This window comes from Squalius cephalus, assembly GCF_949319135.1.
Source record: "Squalius cephalus genome assembly, chromosome: 14".
NCBI classification, from domain to species: Eukaryota; Metazoa; Chordata; class Actinopteri; order Cypriniformes; family Leuciscidae; genus Squalius; species Squalius cephalus.
In genome coordinates this window covers 10,091,291-10,106,890 of record NC_137135.1, presented here as the reverse complement: position 1 = coordinate 10,106,890, position 15,600 = coordinate 10,091,291, and the positions used below count along the sequence as shown (strand labels likewise).

At 38.8% G+C, this 15,600-nt stretch overlaps 1 protein-coding gene across 3 annotated transcripts in view; it reads right to left on the bottom strand.

Annotated features, from left to right (window-relative positions):
- il1rapl2 (interleukin 1 receptor accessory protein-like 2) overlaps window positions 1-15,600 on the bottom strand; it is a 579,732-nt gene that overhangs the window by 93,601 nt on the left and 470,531 nt on the right. For all 3 annotated transcript variants that reach the window (XM_079892460.1, XM_079892462.1, XM_079892461.1), the window contains one exon: window positions 14,667-14,820. In XM_079892460.1, coding sequence (XP_079748586.1) covers window positions 14,667-14,820 — 154 coding nt within the window. The remainder of the gene's footprint in view (window positions 1-14,666; window positions 14,821-15,600) is intronic.

The following is a 15,600-nucleotide window of genomic DNA, read 5'->3' as shown; positions in this document are numbered from 1 at the left end:
TGTGATTCTTGATTAAATGATAAGAGTCTGATGTTTGAGCGGAGCATGTTCAGCTCTCGAGAGAATTGAACAAAGCTCATTTCATGTTTGATTCTCTCGAGGGATGAGGGTTGTCATGCTAAAGCTTCTCAGAGCCATGAGATGACTCCTTGTTCTAGAGTCATCCTGCTGAGGCCTCCCCTCCCTAGAGCTCCACTTGGATAGCAGTATCGAGTTGTCAGGCTCTTTTATGAGCCTCCTTGATAAGCACTCCTTAATGTAGAATGTAGTTAGGCCTCCTCTCATTTTAGAGAGTCGTCTTGCTGAGGTCTCCGTTCTTAGAGCTCCCTCCAGGATACTATATAAAGCTGTGGGCTCTCTGTGAGCCTTCTTTAGGCTTCGAGATTTTTTTAGGGTGTTGCTAGGTCTCCTCTAGTTTTGACCTCCACTTGTCAGGAGTATAGTTTCCCCTGAAGTGACAGGCAGGATATTCCTTACCCTTGGTCATATTCCCTTGAAGCTATTCGAAAGAATACCAGGCCCTGAGTTTTGCCCGCAGGGTATGCAGTCAGGGTTTCTGGCACTCGGGAATAGAGTCATGACAGCAACTGGTCCGTACCCTGTAGTACAGGGAATTGTGACTGCGGATCTAGCTCTGTGGAGTCATTGATTATATAAGATGTTTCAGTATTCATTCCTTTAGCATGGCAGAGTGGGCATTTGTTCCCCATAGAGTCCTAGGTCGAAGTGCGAGTTCCGATTCGAAAGGGAACGTCTAAGGTTACAAATGTAACCATGGTTCCCTGAGAAGGGGAATGAGATACTGTGTCTCATTGCCATGCTTCGGGTATGCCTGCCCACGTCTACTTCAGACAAAAGAAGGTGTTGACGTGTACTACAGGTGCCCTTTTATACTCTGGTTGCACCGGTAGTGGCGTCATAGGCTCTAAGACACATGCTTCAGAAACCCATAGAGCCTGAGGACACAGTGTCTCATATTCCTTCTCAGGGATCCATGGTTACATTTTTAACCTGAGACGTACTATGAAATCTTAAGTCATTAAACCCCTGAAAGTTACTAGATGACTTCACACCACATTTATGTGCTTATCATTTATACAAAGATTGTTTTGGCTGTACAGCAGATCTAGAAGAAAATCATTGTCCAGTTTAAGTGAGCTCAGTGTTGATTCATTTCCGTTGAAAAAATCATTAGTTATTAAATTTAGGAAATTACACAAAGCCAGTTGTCTCCGAAGAAAGTTTATAAAATTATCCTGTGTAAAATGATCACTAGAGAGGCGGGTGTTGGTGGTGATCCTCAGATCTCCATCAAGATGGCTCTTCACAAAATTAATCCACCTCTTCTTGATATGATCGTTTTTCAGAAATTTAAATAAGGGCACCGATCTGTTTTGTAAGTGATCGCATCCAAGTAATATGCATTTCCGTGACGAAGGCATAGCTAGCTAGCAAACTGTAGGCTGCAGTCTCAGCGGCTCCAGTGCGTCATCGACCGTAGGGGCAGGGCCAGTAGCTTAGCGGCTCCAGTGTCTCATCGAGCCACCGTTTTAGCCCTGCCCAAACAATCCTGAAAACAGCAATAGTGAAAAACTGTTAAACGGTCTAACTCCACGATTGTTTTTTTCTAAGGCACGTTTATTAAAGCTACTTAAATGTCCTAATTGAACTCAGGCCTAATCCTGGCTTAATCTAAGCCCTGTCTGTGAAACCAGGACTATTAATGTAATAGCCTCTTTTACATAAATGTATTATTATATTTTGTGCTCAAATTTATTACATTGAAAGATAATGATTACATTGTAAACATTGTTTCACTTATGTGCTGGTATTACCTTATGAACTGTGATTACATTAAAAGTTTCTACAGTGTGTTCATAATGTAATACATTTCTCATACAATAAACTATTATTACATTATGAGCTCAAGATTTTATTACATTTTGATAAAAATTATTACATTATAAACATTTTATTACATCAATAATGTAATAGCTATTACATTATGTGCAGTTATTACATTATGCTAGGCCATGATCAGCGACTAGTCAACATCAAGCTTAAAGCGTAATGGCAGAGCAAGGCCGTGTTGCAGGTTTTTTTTTTCATCGAATTTGTGCAATTTACTTGTTGGTAATAAACATTTAAACTGTTATCCATTGTATTTTATGTTGTTGGGTATCACAAAGCGAAATATAATACGAAAAAGTATGTACTATCTTACAGCGGTTTACAACGATTCTCCTTTCCCCCACAATGCCATTACGTCACGTTGGGGAGAGAATTTACCAAAGCCCGCGGCCCGCATTGAGAGTGACTAGAGAGACGAGTAGCAGAAGAGAGTATTCAGATAACGTTAGCGCAGATTATAGATAAATACATAGACATAGATAGACAGACAGATAAATAGATAGATAGATAGATAGGCTAGTATAGAGAGATAGGCAGACAGCCAGATAGCATAACGTTAGCATAGATAGCTAGCAGCTAGATAGATAAACATATAGAAATATATAGGTAGATTGACAATGGTGAACTACTGTTTGTGCTGGGTGTAAAAACTCTGGATGCTGAGTGAGGCACGTCACATCTGGTCGCGGGGTGAGCTCGACCAGCGACCAAAACGCACTCACTTCCCTACAGCACAACAAGCTTTCCAACGCAGTTTCCATGGGACGGCACCGCCGCCGGCGCCCACACAAGCACCTGCCAAACACAGCGACAGACACGCGGCGGCTACGTTTGCAACAACATTTTCACCAGAGGAAGAGATAAACGCTTAGAAACACCCATATAGCTTGCATGATGCCTTCTATTTCTAGATGACAAAGACAAAGTTTACCAGTACTACGACACTATGACAAAGGTTAGCGGTACTCATCTGAACTAACGTCATGATCACTGCCACTAGATATAAAGAAAACGTTGATTTTTCACTTGGTGCTATTCAATGACAGTAAAAAAATTAAATAAAAAATTGTGTCGTTATTGTGCACTGCTGCTCGTAGACTAGCTCCAGTGCTCATTGCTGCGTTACTAAATGATATCAACTCACCAGTCCAGGACACTTCACCAACTGTCCACTCATTCTCCTCGGACAATGCATTTAATTATTAAGTATTTACGACATTATACATTAATTATAAATGACAATTATACAATTGTTCAATTGCGTTCAACTCGTAAATACGATCTATACGAGATGGCTTGAACGCACCATAATACTAGGCTGAGGCTACCTTTCCTCCACTTCTCCCCAACGTGACGTCATCACCGAATTGCGTAAAAAAACCCCGTTAATACCAAAAACGTAAAAAACTGGTCTTTAAGACCATTTTTGGGACATTTTAAAAATGATATACATATCTTGAGTGATTTATGTACCCATTAATCGACAGTGGTGGTTAACCTGCAACATGGGCTTTAAAGTTGACTGGTCTGTGCAACCCATAGTAACTATTATGCATCTTATGTTTCTATGACCACATTCTGTGTGATCATGATCAAATGACCTGTCATTTAGAAGTAAAGTAGTCAAATTGGACTGATAGTGAAACTAAATCGCTTCTCATCCAGGTGGATGAAGAAAATCATGCAGCGTTTAAAGTTAATTTCCGATGACTGACTTCACAAAGTTTACTGGTATTTTGGCACTGATGTATCTTATGGTAAAAAGACGAAACACCTTTGCTTGTGTGAACAGCACATTTGTGTTTTAAAAAAAATGTTCTGGTAAATTTCAGGGTAATTTACCAGGATTACTGTGGGAAAGGGGCTACTGTTGTCAAATAGGGTTCACAACAGTCTTCCATTGGTCAGTCAAAAAGATACCCATGATCCAAACAGGCAGAAATGCTAACAGAATTTTCTTATAGTTGTCTCTGCATACTAACATTTAAATTAGTTATCATTGTCAATGCAAGTATTTTGTATATACAGTGATGAAAATAAGTATTTGAACATCCTGCTATTTTGCAAGTTCTCCCACTTGGAAATCATGGAGGGGTCTGAAATTGTCATCGTAGGTGCATGTCCACTGTGAGAGACATAATCTAAAAAAAAAAAAAAATCCAGAAATCACAATATATGATTTTTTAACTATTTATTTGTATGATACAGCTGCAAATAAGTATTTGAACACCTGTCTATCAGCTAGAATTCTGACCCTCAAAGACCTGTTAGTCTGCCTTTAAAATGTCCACCTCCACTCCATTTATTATCCTAAATTAGATGCACCTGTTTGAGGTCGTTAGCTGCATAAAGACACCTGTCCACCCCATACAATCAGTAAGAATCCAACGACTAACATCGCCAAGACCAAAGAGCTGTCCAAAGACACTAGAGACAAAATTGTACACCTCCACAAGACTGGAAAGGGCTACGGGGAAATTGCCAAGCAGCTTGGTGAAAAAAGGTCCACTGTTGGAGCAATCATTAGAAAATGGAAGAAGCTAAACATGACTGTCAATCTCCCTCGGACTGGAGCTCCATGCAAGATCTCACCTCGTGGGGTCTCAATGATCCTAAGAAAGGTGAGAAATCAGCCCAGAACTACACGGGAGGAGCTGGTCAATGACCTGAAAAGAGCTGGGACCACCGTTTCCAAGGTTACTGTTGGTAATACACTAAGACGTCATGGTTTGAAATCATGCATGGCACGGAAGGTTCCCCTGCTTAAACCAGCACATGTCAAGGCCCGTCTTAAGTTTGCCAATGACCATTTGGATGATCCAGAGGAGTAATGGGAGAAAGTCATGTGGTCAGATGAGACCAAAATAGAACTTTTTGGTCATAATTCCACTAAACGTATTTGGAGGAAGAAGAATGATGAGTACCATCCCAAGAACACCATCCCTACTGTGAAGCATGGGGGTGGTAGCATCATACTTTGGGGGTGTTTTTCTGCACATGGGACAGGGCGACTGCACTGTGTTAAGGAGAGGATGACCGGGACATGTATTGCGAGATTTTGGGGAACAACCTCCTTCCCTCAGTTAGAGCATTGAAGATGGGTCGAGGCTGGGTCTTCCAACATGACCCGAAGCACACAGCCAGGACAACCAAGGAGTGGCTCTGTAAGAAGCATATCAAGGTTCTGGCGTGGCCTAGCCAGTCTCTAGACCTAAACCCAATAGAGAATCTTTGGAGGGAGCTCAAACTCCGTGTTTCTCAGCGACAGCCCAGAAACCTGACTGATCTAGAGAAGATCTGTGTGGAGGAGTGGGCCAAAATCCCTCCTGCAGTGTGTGCAAACCTGGTGAAAAACTACAGGAAACGTTTGACCTCTGTAATTGCAAACAAAGGCTACTGTACCAAATATTAACATTGATTTTCTCAGGTGTTCAAATACTTATTTGCAGCTGTATCATACAAATAAATAGTTAAAAAATCATACATTGTGATTTCTGGATTTTTTTTTTTAGATTATGTCTCTCACAGTGGACATGCACCTACGATGACAATTTCAGACCCCTCCATGATTTCTAAGTGGGAGAACTTGCAAAATAGCAGGGTGTTCAAATACTTATTTTCCTCACTGTACATGTTTTACCTGCATCTAATGGCAGCTGGAATTAATTTCTGTAATTACATCTATAATTACACTGTTGACCCCTCCTTAAACCTACCCATACCACCAAACCTGCCCCTAACCTTACCCATATCCCACCTCAATAGCACCACAACAGGTTTTTCTCCATTTTGTCATGTGATATGTTTCTTGCCACTGTCGGCTTTGGCTTGTTTAGTTAGGTGCACTTAAAATTCAGCAATATTATTGACTTGAATGCACTGACACTATGAGATGAGAACTAAACTGAGCTGGATGTTGATATCACTGTTTTCTCCAGAGCTGCTTCATAACTGAACTAAACTCATTTCATAATTGATTAAATTTACACAGTTATTGAACCAAACTGAATCAATACTGAACTGACTTCAGCTGAACAATGACTCTTTTTAGAGCTGCTTTACAGCAGAATTGAAATCTGTTTACATCAATGCATTATTTTTTATCACTGTTAAGCTGCTTTGAAAATATCTTAATTAAGCACTATATAAATCAAGGTGACTTGACTTGACAAGTGTTTTGAAATACAACATGAACACAATAAGTACATTGTACCTAACAATTGATTTTTAATGTAAATTCATAGTAGGTAAAGACACCTAATATAAAATGTAAAAAAAAAAAAATGTCTTGCCTGCCATGGAAAGAGATGTTATGGTTACAGTCATTGTGCAGTCACAACATGACTATTCCTCTATTTGAGGATTTGCTCATCTGTTTGGTCTAGTGATACTGGAGACGATACAGCATGATAATGGCACTATTTCACGCTTATTCTCTCACCGCAGGCTGTGCCTGAGCATATCTCACCCCAATTCATATTTTATCATGATAATACAGATTCAGTACCTCTAGGCTATGATGGTTCAGTGCCTGAGTTTACTGAGGTCCTACAAGATCATTTCATCTACACATCAATGCTCATAATGAATGTGCACTTACTCAGCTCAGACCAAACCTGACAGATATGTCAGGTTATATGTCAGTCGCAGGATTTTCTGTTCGTTTGTTATGCTCTTGATGAAGCTTTTTAGCAGAAAATTAAAACATTTAACAGTATTGGTCTTCTATAGTCCATCAATGTTTGTTTTGTATGCTCAACACCTGTCATGCCTGAAATGCTCAATGCAGTGCTATTACAATAGATATAAATTCAGTCCATATTATATTTGAATTTAATTAGAAACATTTTACAAGGTTTCATTCACTAATATCACAATGTAGTTCATAATACATGAACTAATGGTAATTTAAAGAACTTGAAATGCTTAAATGTATATGTCTATGTAGAAATTAACCTTAAAGTCAGCAGGAAACGGAAGTTGTGATAGTCTTTTCTTCCCCATTGTGATTGTATATCTAAATGAAACAGATTCTCAAATGAGGGAAAAAAATGTGGGCGGGATATGATTTTGTCTTTTGGGAATTGACTGGATTGTAGGAAGTTGATCGTTGCCAACTAAATGGAGGCAGATCTGAATGCCAGTTTGCAGTCAGTTGTGGAGGGTATTTAGTCCCACCCTCCGCTGAGACATACGTCATGAAAAGAACAGACGTTGATTTGAGGGGGAGGGGAGGTTAACATTTTTGATTAAAGATTGCGAGAGCATATGATTTAAAATTAATTATGTGCAAGGATAAATCATTTATAATAAGCACTGCGACATTCTGTAAAAAAATAAGAATTGTCCATTTTGATTTCATGGTGACTATACAACAGTAGTAAATGATGTAAAGGTATTATTTCATGTTATAGTATCAACTAATGTGAACAAATAAAACCTTACTGTGAAGTGTTCGTTTAATTAATGGAGTGATTTTAACAAACTCTCTCAAAATCAGCTTTTTGGTTGGGCCAGCCTGGAACACTGCATCAACGACATCCTGAAAAACACCATAGCAACACACAAAATCTGATTTGTGTCAGTCACGTGACTTTAGCGCCAGTTTATGGAGAGTTACTTTTATTTTGACATTTTAGAACTTGACAGCTGTAGTCACTATATTAACCAACATTCTATAGAAAGATATGCAGTATTCGTAAAGATCCTCTTTTCACAAAATTCTCCTCTTGCTAAACCTTGCAAGATTTCAGTGCAAATCTGCTGGGTTAACTAAATTACTTTGTTTTCTCTTGATATATTTTTGAGTTTTAGACCCCGTTCTGCATCTAAGAGAGACAAATCATCTGCCTTTGGCACTTAGGCAAAACAATAACGGTGTGTGACAATCTCTGCCCACACGTGATGATGATGATGCTGTGTGCGGGGGATCAGAGAACTTCATATGTGTCAGACGACACAGAGATAAATGTGTTATGCTGCTGTCTTGCCTTGTAAGAAGACAAGCAGGAAGGAGGGTCTCATTGCAGCCCATCAATTCATGTACGATGAAGGCTTATTAGCAAACCAGTCCTCAGACAAGCTGCTGTCTCATCTCCCATTATTGAGACATGTAAAGAGTCTTGACCATTTACAATGGGTGTAGTGATCAACAGACAAGATAGCATCCTAGTTTATAGCAGCATTGTGAAACGATCTTGTTGAATTAACACAAACAAACAGCTCATATCCAGTTATTTCTGTTTTGCAAACTTCTTTCCCCTTGTCAAATAGTCACATGATAACTGACATTTTGAAAACCAAATTTTGTTCCATAGTCACAGTATTGTGCAGTTTATCTTGAGCATCCTTCTGTAAGAGCAACTGCACGTGAACTGTTCTCAGATCAGCACTTTAGAACTTCTACAAGTGTTCTAGTCTAGTGGTTTATGAAAAATCTAACACCCGCTTCATGTTTTCATATATTGGGCTATAATCAATCATGAATGCATCATAAACTCATTGTTAGACAATAATTGCAAAGTGAAATGTTCAAGGTGCAGTTGGTATGCTAATTTTTATAGGGTTTTCATGGTCACACTCAATGCATACTGTATGATCAAAAAACAATTACGGCGACATATGTAATTGTTGTTTCTAACAAAACAATGCTCCTCTTAAAAGGGGCTATGAAATGAAACACTTTATTGTCAAGCAAGCAATTAATTCATAGCAATGGGAGTGTACATGAGATGAGATCAGTGTTGTGTAGCCTATCAGGCAGGGGTTCTCAACTCTGGCCCTGGAGATCTACTATCCTGCAGAGTTTATCTCCAATCCTAATCAAACACACCTTAACAAGCTAATCAGGATCTTCAGGATAACTAGAAAGCTACAGGGAGGCGAGTATGATCAGATTTGGAGCTAAACTCTGCAGGACAGTGAACCTCGAGGTCCAGAGTTGGGAATACTCGAAAGACATTGTGTTATTTAGACACAAGCTGTGAAAGCAGATTTTATTATGATTCCATCACTATGTGTTGTGTAAAACTGTGCAGTCCATTGTTTGCTCTATGCTGTGCTGGATTTAGCTTGGATATGTGTACAAAAGGGGGAGTTAAGCCTGGAGGGTTGAACCAAAGGCTCGATTTTAAACAAACCTACTCGTCAGTTTCCTCCAGCATGTGGCTTGAGGCACAAGGCTGCCAATGAAACTATTTTTTGGCATCCCTTTTAGAACTTGCTGAACATAGTCATCTATAGCTGCTACTGTTGTACTGCTGTTTTCATACAGTATATTCATATGCTACAGAGAGTAGTGATAGATCATTTGATGTCACTACAGAAAAAAAAGTATATTAATGAAAATTCTTTATTTTAGTAACCAGGATTACAGTATCAAGGGAAATTAAATCAACCACTATTATTTGTCCATAATCGTGCAGCCCTAGTCCAAATGGACTTCCAAATGTGAAGTGACCAACTACAGCAGGGGTTCTTGACTCTGGTCCTCGAAGTGTTCTAATCAAACACTTTTGAACAAGCTAATCAAGTTCTTCAGCATTACTAGAAAACTATTGGCAGGTGAGTTTGATCAAGGTTGGAGATAAACTCTGCAGGAAAGTGGAGCTCAAGGACCAGATTTGAGAACCGCCAATGTCTGGCATGGAAAAAATTAATTAAAATAAAGCCACAGCAGTATGAATGTTGTATTAAAAGGATTGAAAAAAAAGTGTACAGACTCGATTAGAACGTCTGTCCATCAAAAATTAACTTCCCCGCTTTCAGTGCGAAAGAGACTCAAATTACTCCATATTTTTTGTCATACAGATAAGTGTTATACATCATTATAAACTATATCGAAAACAGATATTCTGATTATGTAATCCGTATGAAACCTACGCGAGGTTCAGTTTCTCAAGTCTTGCTCATTATTTTTAATTTGACCACACCCACGACCCGTGCAGCCTTTGACACGCTAATCGTCCACGTGTAAGGCACGCAAACCTGTAAACATCCCCATCACCTCAAAACAAACCATCAAGCTTCATCAGATTCCTCCATTTTCATCGAGTTTGGAAGATGTGCTTTGAGGAATATGGATTTAACTCGACTGATCCAGTGGAGGTAAGAAATTCATTGTCACTTACATAACGTGTTATTTTCTACATAAACTTCACATTGTACTAGTTGAACTGTTGCCAGACTAAAATATGTGAAATCGATGGAAACATGTTGAAATATGAAATATAGGCAGGTAGGAAACCTTTCAGTGATAAATAAATATACATGTACGACATGAGTATCTTTTTATGTTCTATAATATAAAACACAGCACGATATAAAATTTATATGAGTGTTTACACTGTAAGATGATTAATATTAGAATGTTTAGACCAGTGTTTACTGTGAAATACCGTGTTTATGGATATCTGTTCAAACAATGTTTCATAGAGGAAATGGTCTCTGTAAGCGCTGTGAGCTGTGAGTAAAGCAGCTGTGAAAAGCAAAAACGCACCAAAAATTAAGTTTTTACTCCAAACTCACTTCACAAGTGTTTTAAATAATTTCCAATTGGGATCTGAAGTGGCTTCTTATCACAGAATGAGGCAGACAGTATATCATTTTGAAGTATTCTAATACTATATCGATTAGAATTGCATCATAAATGTACTTTATTCTTATGAAAAATACCCGAGATGGCTTGAAGAACACAGAAAAACAATATACTGTCGCAGTTGTGAGTTTATTGTCTTCATATTTAATAAGTCTAAGCATTTCCATCTTTTTATTCAGCTTACAGTGATAGGGATATCCTGGAACGTCATATAAGTCGCAAAACATCTGTGAGGCATATTTGGACTTTCTGCAAGAGTGCGCCCTCCAGCTTTTTGTATGAATTAAACATACATAAAATTTCTAATGATTTATAGTTATAGGCCGCCTGTATTTTTTTCCCCAAAATATGTTTTCTGTAAACTAAAATTATTATTATTATTATTATTATTATTATTATTATTTTATGCAGCCCTTCAAGTAGGCACAACAAATATAGTAAATATATACAGTATAGGTGTTCTTTTTTTTACTGAATTTGAAATCACACACAAAAAAATAAATAAATCACAATTAGATTTTTTCTCACAAGTCATGCAGCCTTAGTTGCTCCTGATTTCAGCGTGTTCAGTTGTTTTGTTGGTTTTTACAGGGACCAGATTCCACTGATGAGTCCTGCTGATTTCAACATTCACACAAGTCTCTTCAAACTGTTTTTCTCTGAGAGCGCTATACCAACATCAGCAAGCTTCTACTTGAACATGGTAAAATGAAAAAGCAAATACCTTGGAAATGACAGGTATGTTGAACAGAAACTGTTTCAGAAATGGCACAAAGCTGTGTGACTGTGCAAGTCTCTGTGTTTAGATCAGTCAATAATGTGCCTTGTTGTCCTTCGTTATGTATATTTGGATTGTGTTGTGTTGTAAATAAAATCCAAAAATTCAAAAAGCCATTATTTTATTCTTCTTACATTCTTTGTTCTAGTTCCCTCAGTCCCAATTAGCTGATAGGGCCATTATGGCATTATGTCTTTGTCTTCCCAGGTGTGAAACACATCATTATTCATGATCATTACACCCTCTTATAAGCGTTCCTGATACAAAACATGTCTAACAAATTTTAAATTAATTTTGTTTTATGTGAATGAGTGGGGGCAGGATGATTTTCACATCGTTTTGAAGCAAAAATTCTAGGCAACAAAATACACCTAAAAATTAATTCACAAACCACGTATAAACGTCATTTTCTCAAAACTACAAACTTTTACATACATGCTGCTCACATATTATTGTAGCAGAGTTTGTGCTGAATACAGAGTATGTATTTGTCCCGAACCGTCACGGTACAGACGTCACGGTTCAGTGCAATGCTTACAGTCAGACAACGAATACAGCAAGTCACATGCTATCCACACTCCAATCCAGAAGGGGACGCGTGCAGTAATGCAATGCTGTTTGCTAACCTCCAAAACAGGAAAAAGAGCAGAAGAAGAAGAGACGATCTATGCACCTCACCCAAAACAAGAGTTCAGATGGGATACATCTTGCTAGTAGCCTATACGCTGAGTTTTGATTAATTTGTGTGACACGCTTCACTAACTTCACGGAAAGGAAACCGGGATGGCAGAAAGCCATTTCAGTTTATTTTACAAAAACACAATGTTTTTTTTTTTTTATTGTGATTGTAGTGTACACAAATAAAAATAGACCCTTTACATGTCTTTGATGTCTTACTCTTATCTGTATGACCATAAATTACTGAGTATTTTAGGTTGTTTCCGCTGTTATAATGAGACAAAATCATTTGGCATTGTGCCGATTTGTGTTGTGAAAGTCTCACTACAACTTTACAGTGATGAAATATGCGTGTCCTGGAAATGGGAAGCCGCAGGTGCCGCTCCTCGTGGAAAGGTGAAGTAGACTCTTTTTCTCATTCTCGCTCATATTTACGTGATTTCTTAAATAAGCGTAATATTGAACTTCGTGCATCCGCCATTGTCACCGCATGTTAATGAACTCTAGTGTGCAAAGAAAACTAATCTCTGCACTAGTTTAATTTTCATAACTCTATTTATTTTGTACTTTTACAACACAAGATGCTTTTCAGTTTTGTAGCTGATTGTGACCAAATACCTTTTGTTTTTCAGCCCTGCAAGGCAAGGCAAGTTTATTTATATAGCAAATTGCATACACTATGGCAATTCAGTGCTTTACAGAAAATGATTAAAATAATCACAAAATAAAAGCAAGGAAAATTAAAACAGTTATAAAAGAAATTAAAAGAGATTTATGATACAGTTATAAAACGAATTAAAAGAGTAAAAAGATGATACATAGATAAACTTTTCATCTGGCAAAACACCGGTGTATCATATTTTTCACAACTCCCAATTTTACAGTGAGATTTTCCCATGGTGATTACACTGTGTCTGTGGTGTTATTTCGGCGCCTAAGAAATCTATTGGATGTCTCCGATGGACCCTCATTTTCCCCTAAAATCGGACAGGAGGAGCTCTAGGACTGACTCACGGGGTAACCTCGGGTTCACTGCCCCATCAGTCCGCACCCCAAAAACCCATTTGTTCAGAAGCTCTAGGAAAGGAATCAATCCAGTCCGCACCCCACAGAACCTCGAGTTTAATCACGTCAAACTCACTACTCCACCACAGACCCAGGCCATCAGCATGGTTTCATCTCTGTTACCCAATTCTCAGTGCCATTTCAGTTCAGTTTAGAATAAAAAGGAGGATGCAAAATAAAATCAATCAGTCAATCAAATCAATCAAATGTAATCAGTCGGACGTATAGTGGCACAGTACTCATTCAGTAAATGCACAGATGTGCTTCGAGTCTGGATTTGAATGTGACTACTGTAGGAGCACATCTGATTTCCTCTGGAAGCTGGTTCCAGCTGCGGCTGGCATAGTAGCTAAAAGCAGACTCACCTTGCTTAGAGTGAACCCTTTGTATTTCTGATCCTAATGATCTGAGTGATCTTTTAGGTTTATATTTAGTAAGCATATCTGCAATGTATTGAGGTCCAAGGCCATTGAGTGATTTATATACCAGTAATAATACTTTAAAATCAATCCTAAATGTAACTGGGAGCCAGTGTAAAGACCTGAGGACTGGTGTGATATGTTCATATTTTCTGGCAGCAGCGTTCTGTATGAGCTACAACTGTCTTATGGTCTTTTTGGGAAGGCCAGTGAGGAGTCCATTACAATAATCCACCCTGCTGGTGATGAAAGCATGAACAAGTTTTCTAAGTCTTTTTACAAAAATGTTTACCTATGCAAGAGTGAATCGTTTACTGCTACGTGCTTAATACACAAAAGGAGGCTGTACTGTACCAACTAGGGGGATAAATGCCGCTAGTTGGAACAAACTGTAATTTGCAATATTGTCTGTTCAAAATAAATGAAAAGAAACCTAGCATTGGGGATTTGTTGCTTTTTCCTGTAGAACAGAACTCGTATCTAACCGTGACCCCAAAACCGAGGTAGGTACTGAACCATCACTTCTGTGTACCGTTACAGCCCTAATAAATATTGCTTACTTTCTAAGTATATTTTTAAAATGTGATATTACCCACATTGTATCAGCTTGGCAAGATGTAAATCTAGCCAAGCAAATTATAACTTATGATTTCAACCAGCCCTTCCCTTCTCTGTACACATGTAACACAATGGCTTGAGGCAGTCTGAACTGGACACGCCAAAGTGACGTTCCAAATCCATCTGGCCTCTTAACGGAAGTAGGACAAACAAACGTGTAGTGCAGCAGAAACAGAACAGGCACCTGTTTACTGTCGGCAGCTCCGCACTATGTGACGCATCCAGTGCAGATGCCATCAATAGCTGCTTTTCGTCGGGTCAAGCGCGCTATTTGAGCGAAGTAAACAAGTTAATAATAGAAATATCCGATCATCCTCCATAATGTGGTCGCTATTTACATCTCATACTGTCTGTAAACTCTTGTGTTAACAAGGCACTGACGCATTTGTATTACATTCCAAAGAGCTTTGTTATCAGCCCCACAGTGGAGAATGAAACCATATCCGTATCGGCTGGGCCAGATCAGCACGAAATGGAGCAGTTAAGCAACAAGAACGGTTTAGCTCGGCGGTGAAAAAGCGGCTATTGATTATAACAGGTACTATTTGCTTTCGATGCGCCCCGAACACAGTGTTATATTTGAATTGGTTTGAAAGTGTACCTGTGACTTTGAGCTCTGTGGTCCGTCTCACAACTCTGCTGCCATATTTAAGTTCACATGTGTAATTTCCTCCATCATCTTCCTGCACCTCTGGGATCCACAGACTGGTGGTGTTGATGATGATGGAGCTCCTCCAGTCTTGCCTCTGACATTCCTGTGGAAACAAATAAAAATAACTGAATCTTCACATATCTGTGGAGTTCTTCATCTATCCAACTGTCAGACTACCTTATTTCAAACCCATTGGAACACTGGAACAATATTTCTATTGAAATCAGATGGTTTAAGGCAGTGTATCTCAAACCTGTCGTTGAACAGGTTTGCACATTTTGTATGTCTCCATCATTGTTCACACCCATTTCTCAATATGTGTTCTTGTCTGTAGTTGCGTTCTTGTGGACTTGGGACTGTCCAAGTACTGTTCTAATTCAAAGTTCACATTTAGCCAAGTACAGTTTAAATCCCCGGATGTGTTCTTGATCCGCCCCTTTTATTGAGGATGTATTGAGAGGTGACTTGTGCGGACTTGAGACAGCCAGGTATCCCAGAATGCATCTCGCACTAACCAGCAAGCATCAATAGCAGAGGAGAAAACACGTGGAATTTAAAAACACTACTGTTATTGTCATGAAATGTCATTTTAAGAGTTTTCCTGGCAAGAAAGTAGTTGTTTAAAGCTCAAATCTGTGGCTCATTTATAAAGTTAGCGCCTAGTTGAAAATTTGATCTGATGTTTTCAGAGTTGTGAGATCCAGTCGATCACTAAGCACTCATTAACCCCATCTGGAACAGCCTTACCTCAGCTAGTCCTTCTGACGTTTGCCGCTATGTCTCTGTAGTGGTTAAACACGATATACAAGATAGAATTCGTCTTGTGTATATCTAACTGGCGATCTTTGATCTCAGTAATCTATAATTTGTTCCCTGGCAAATC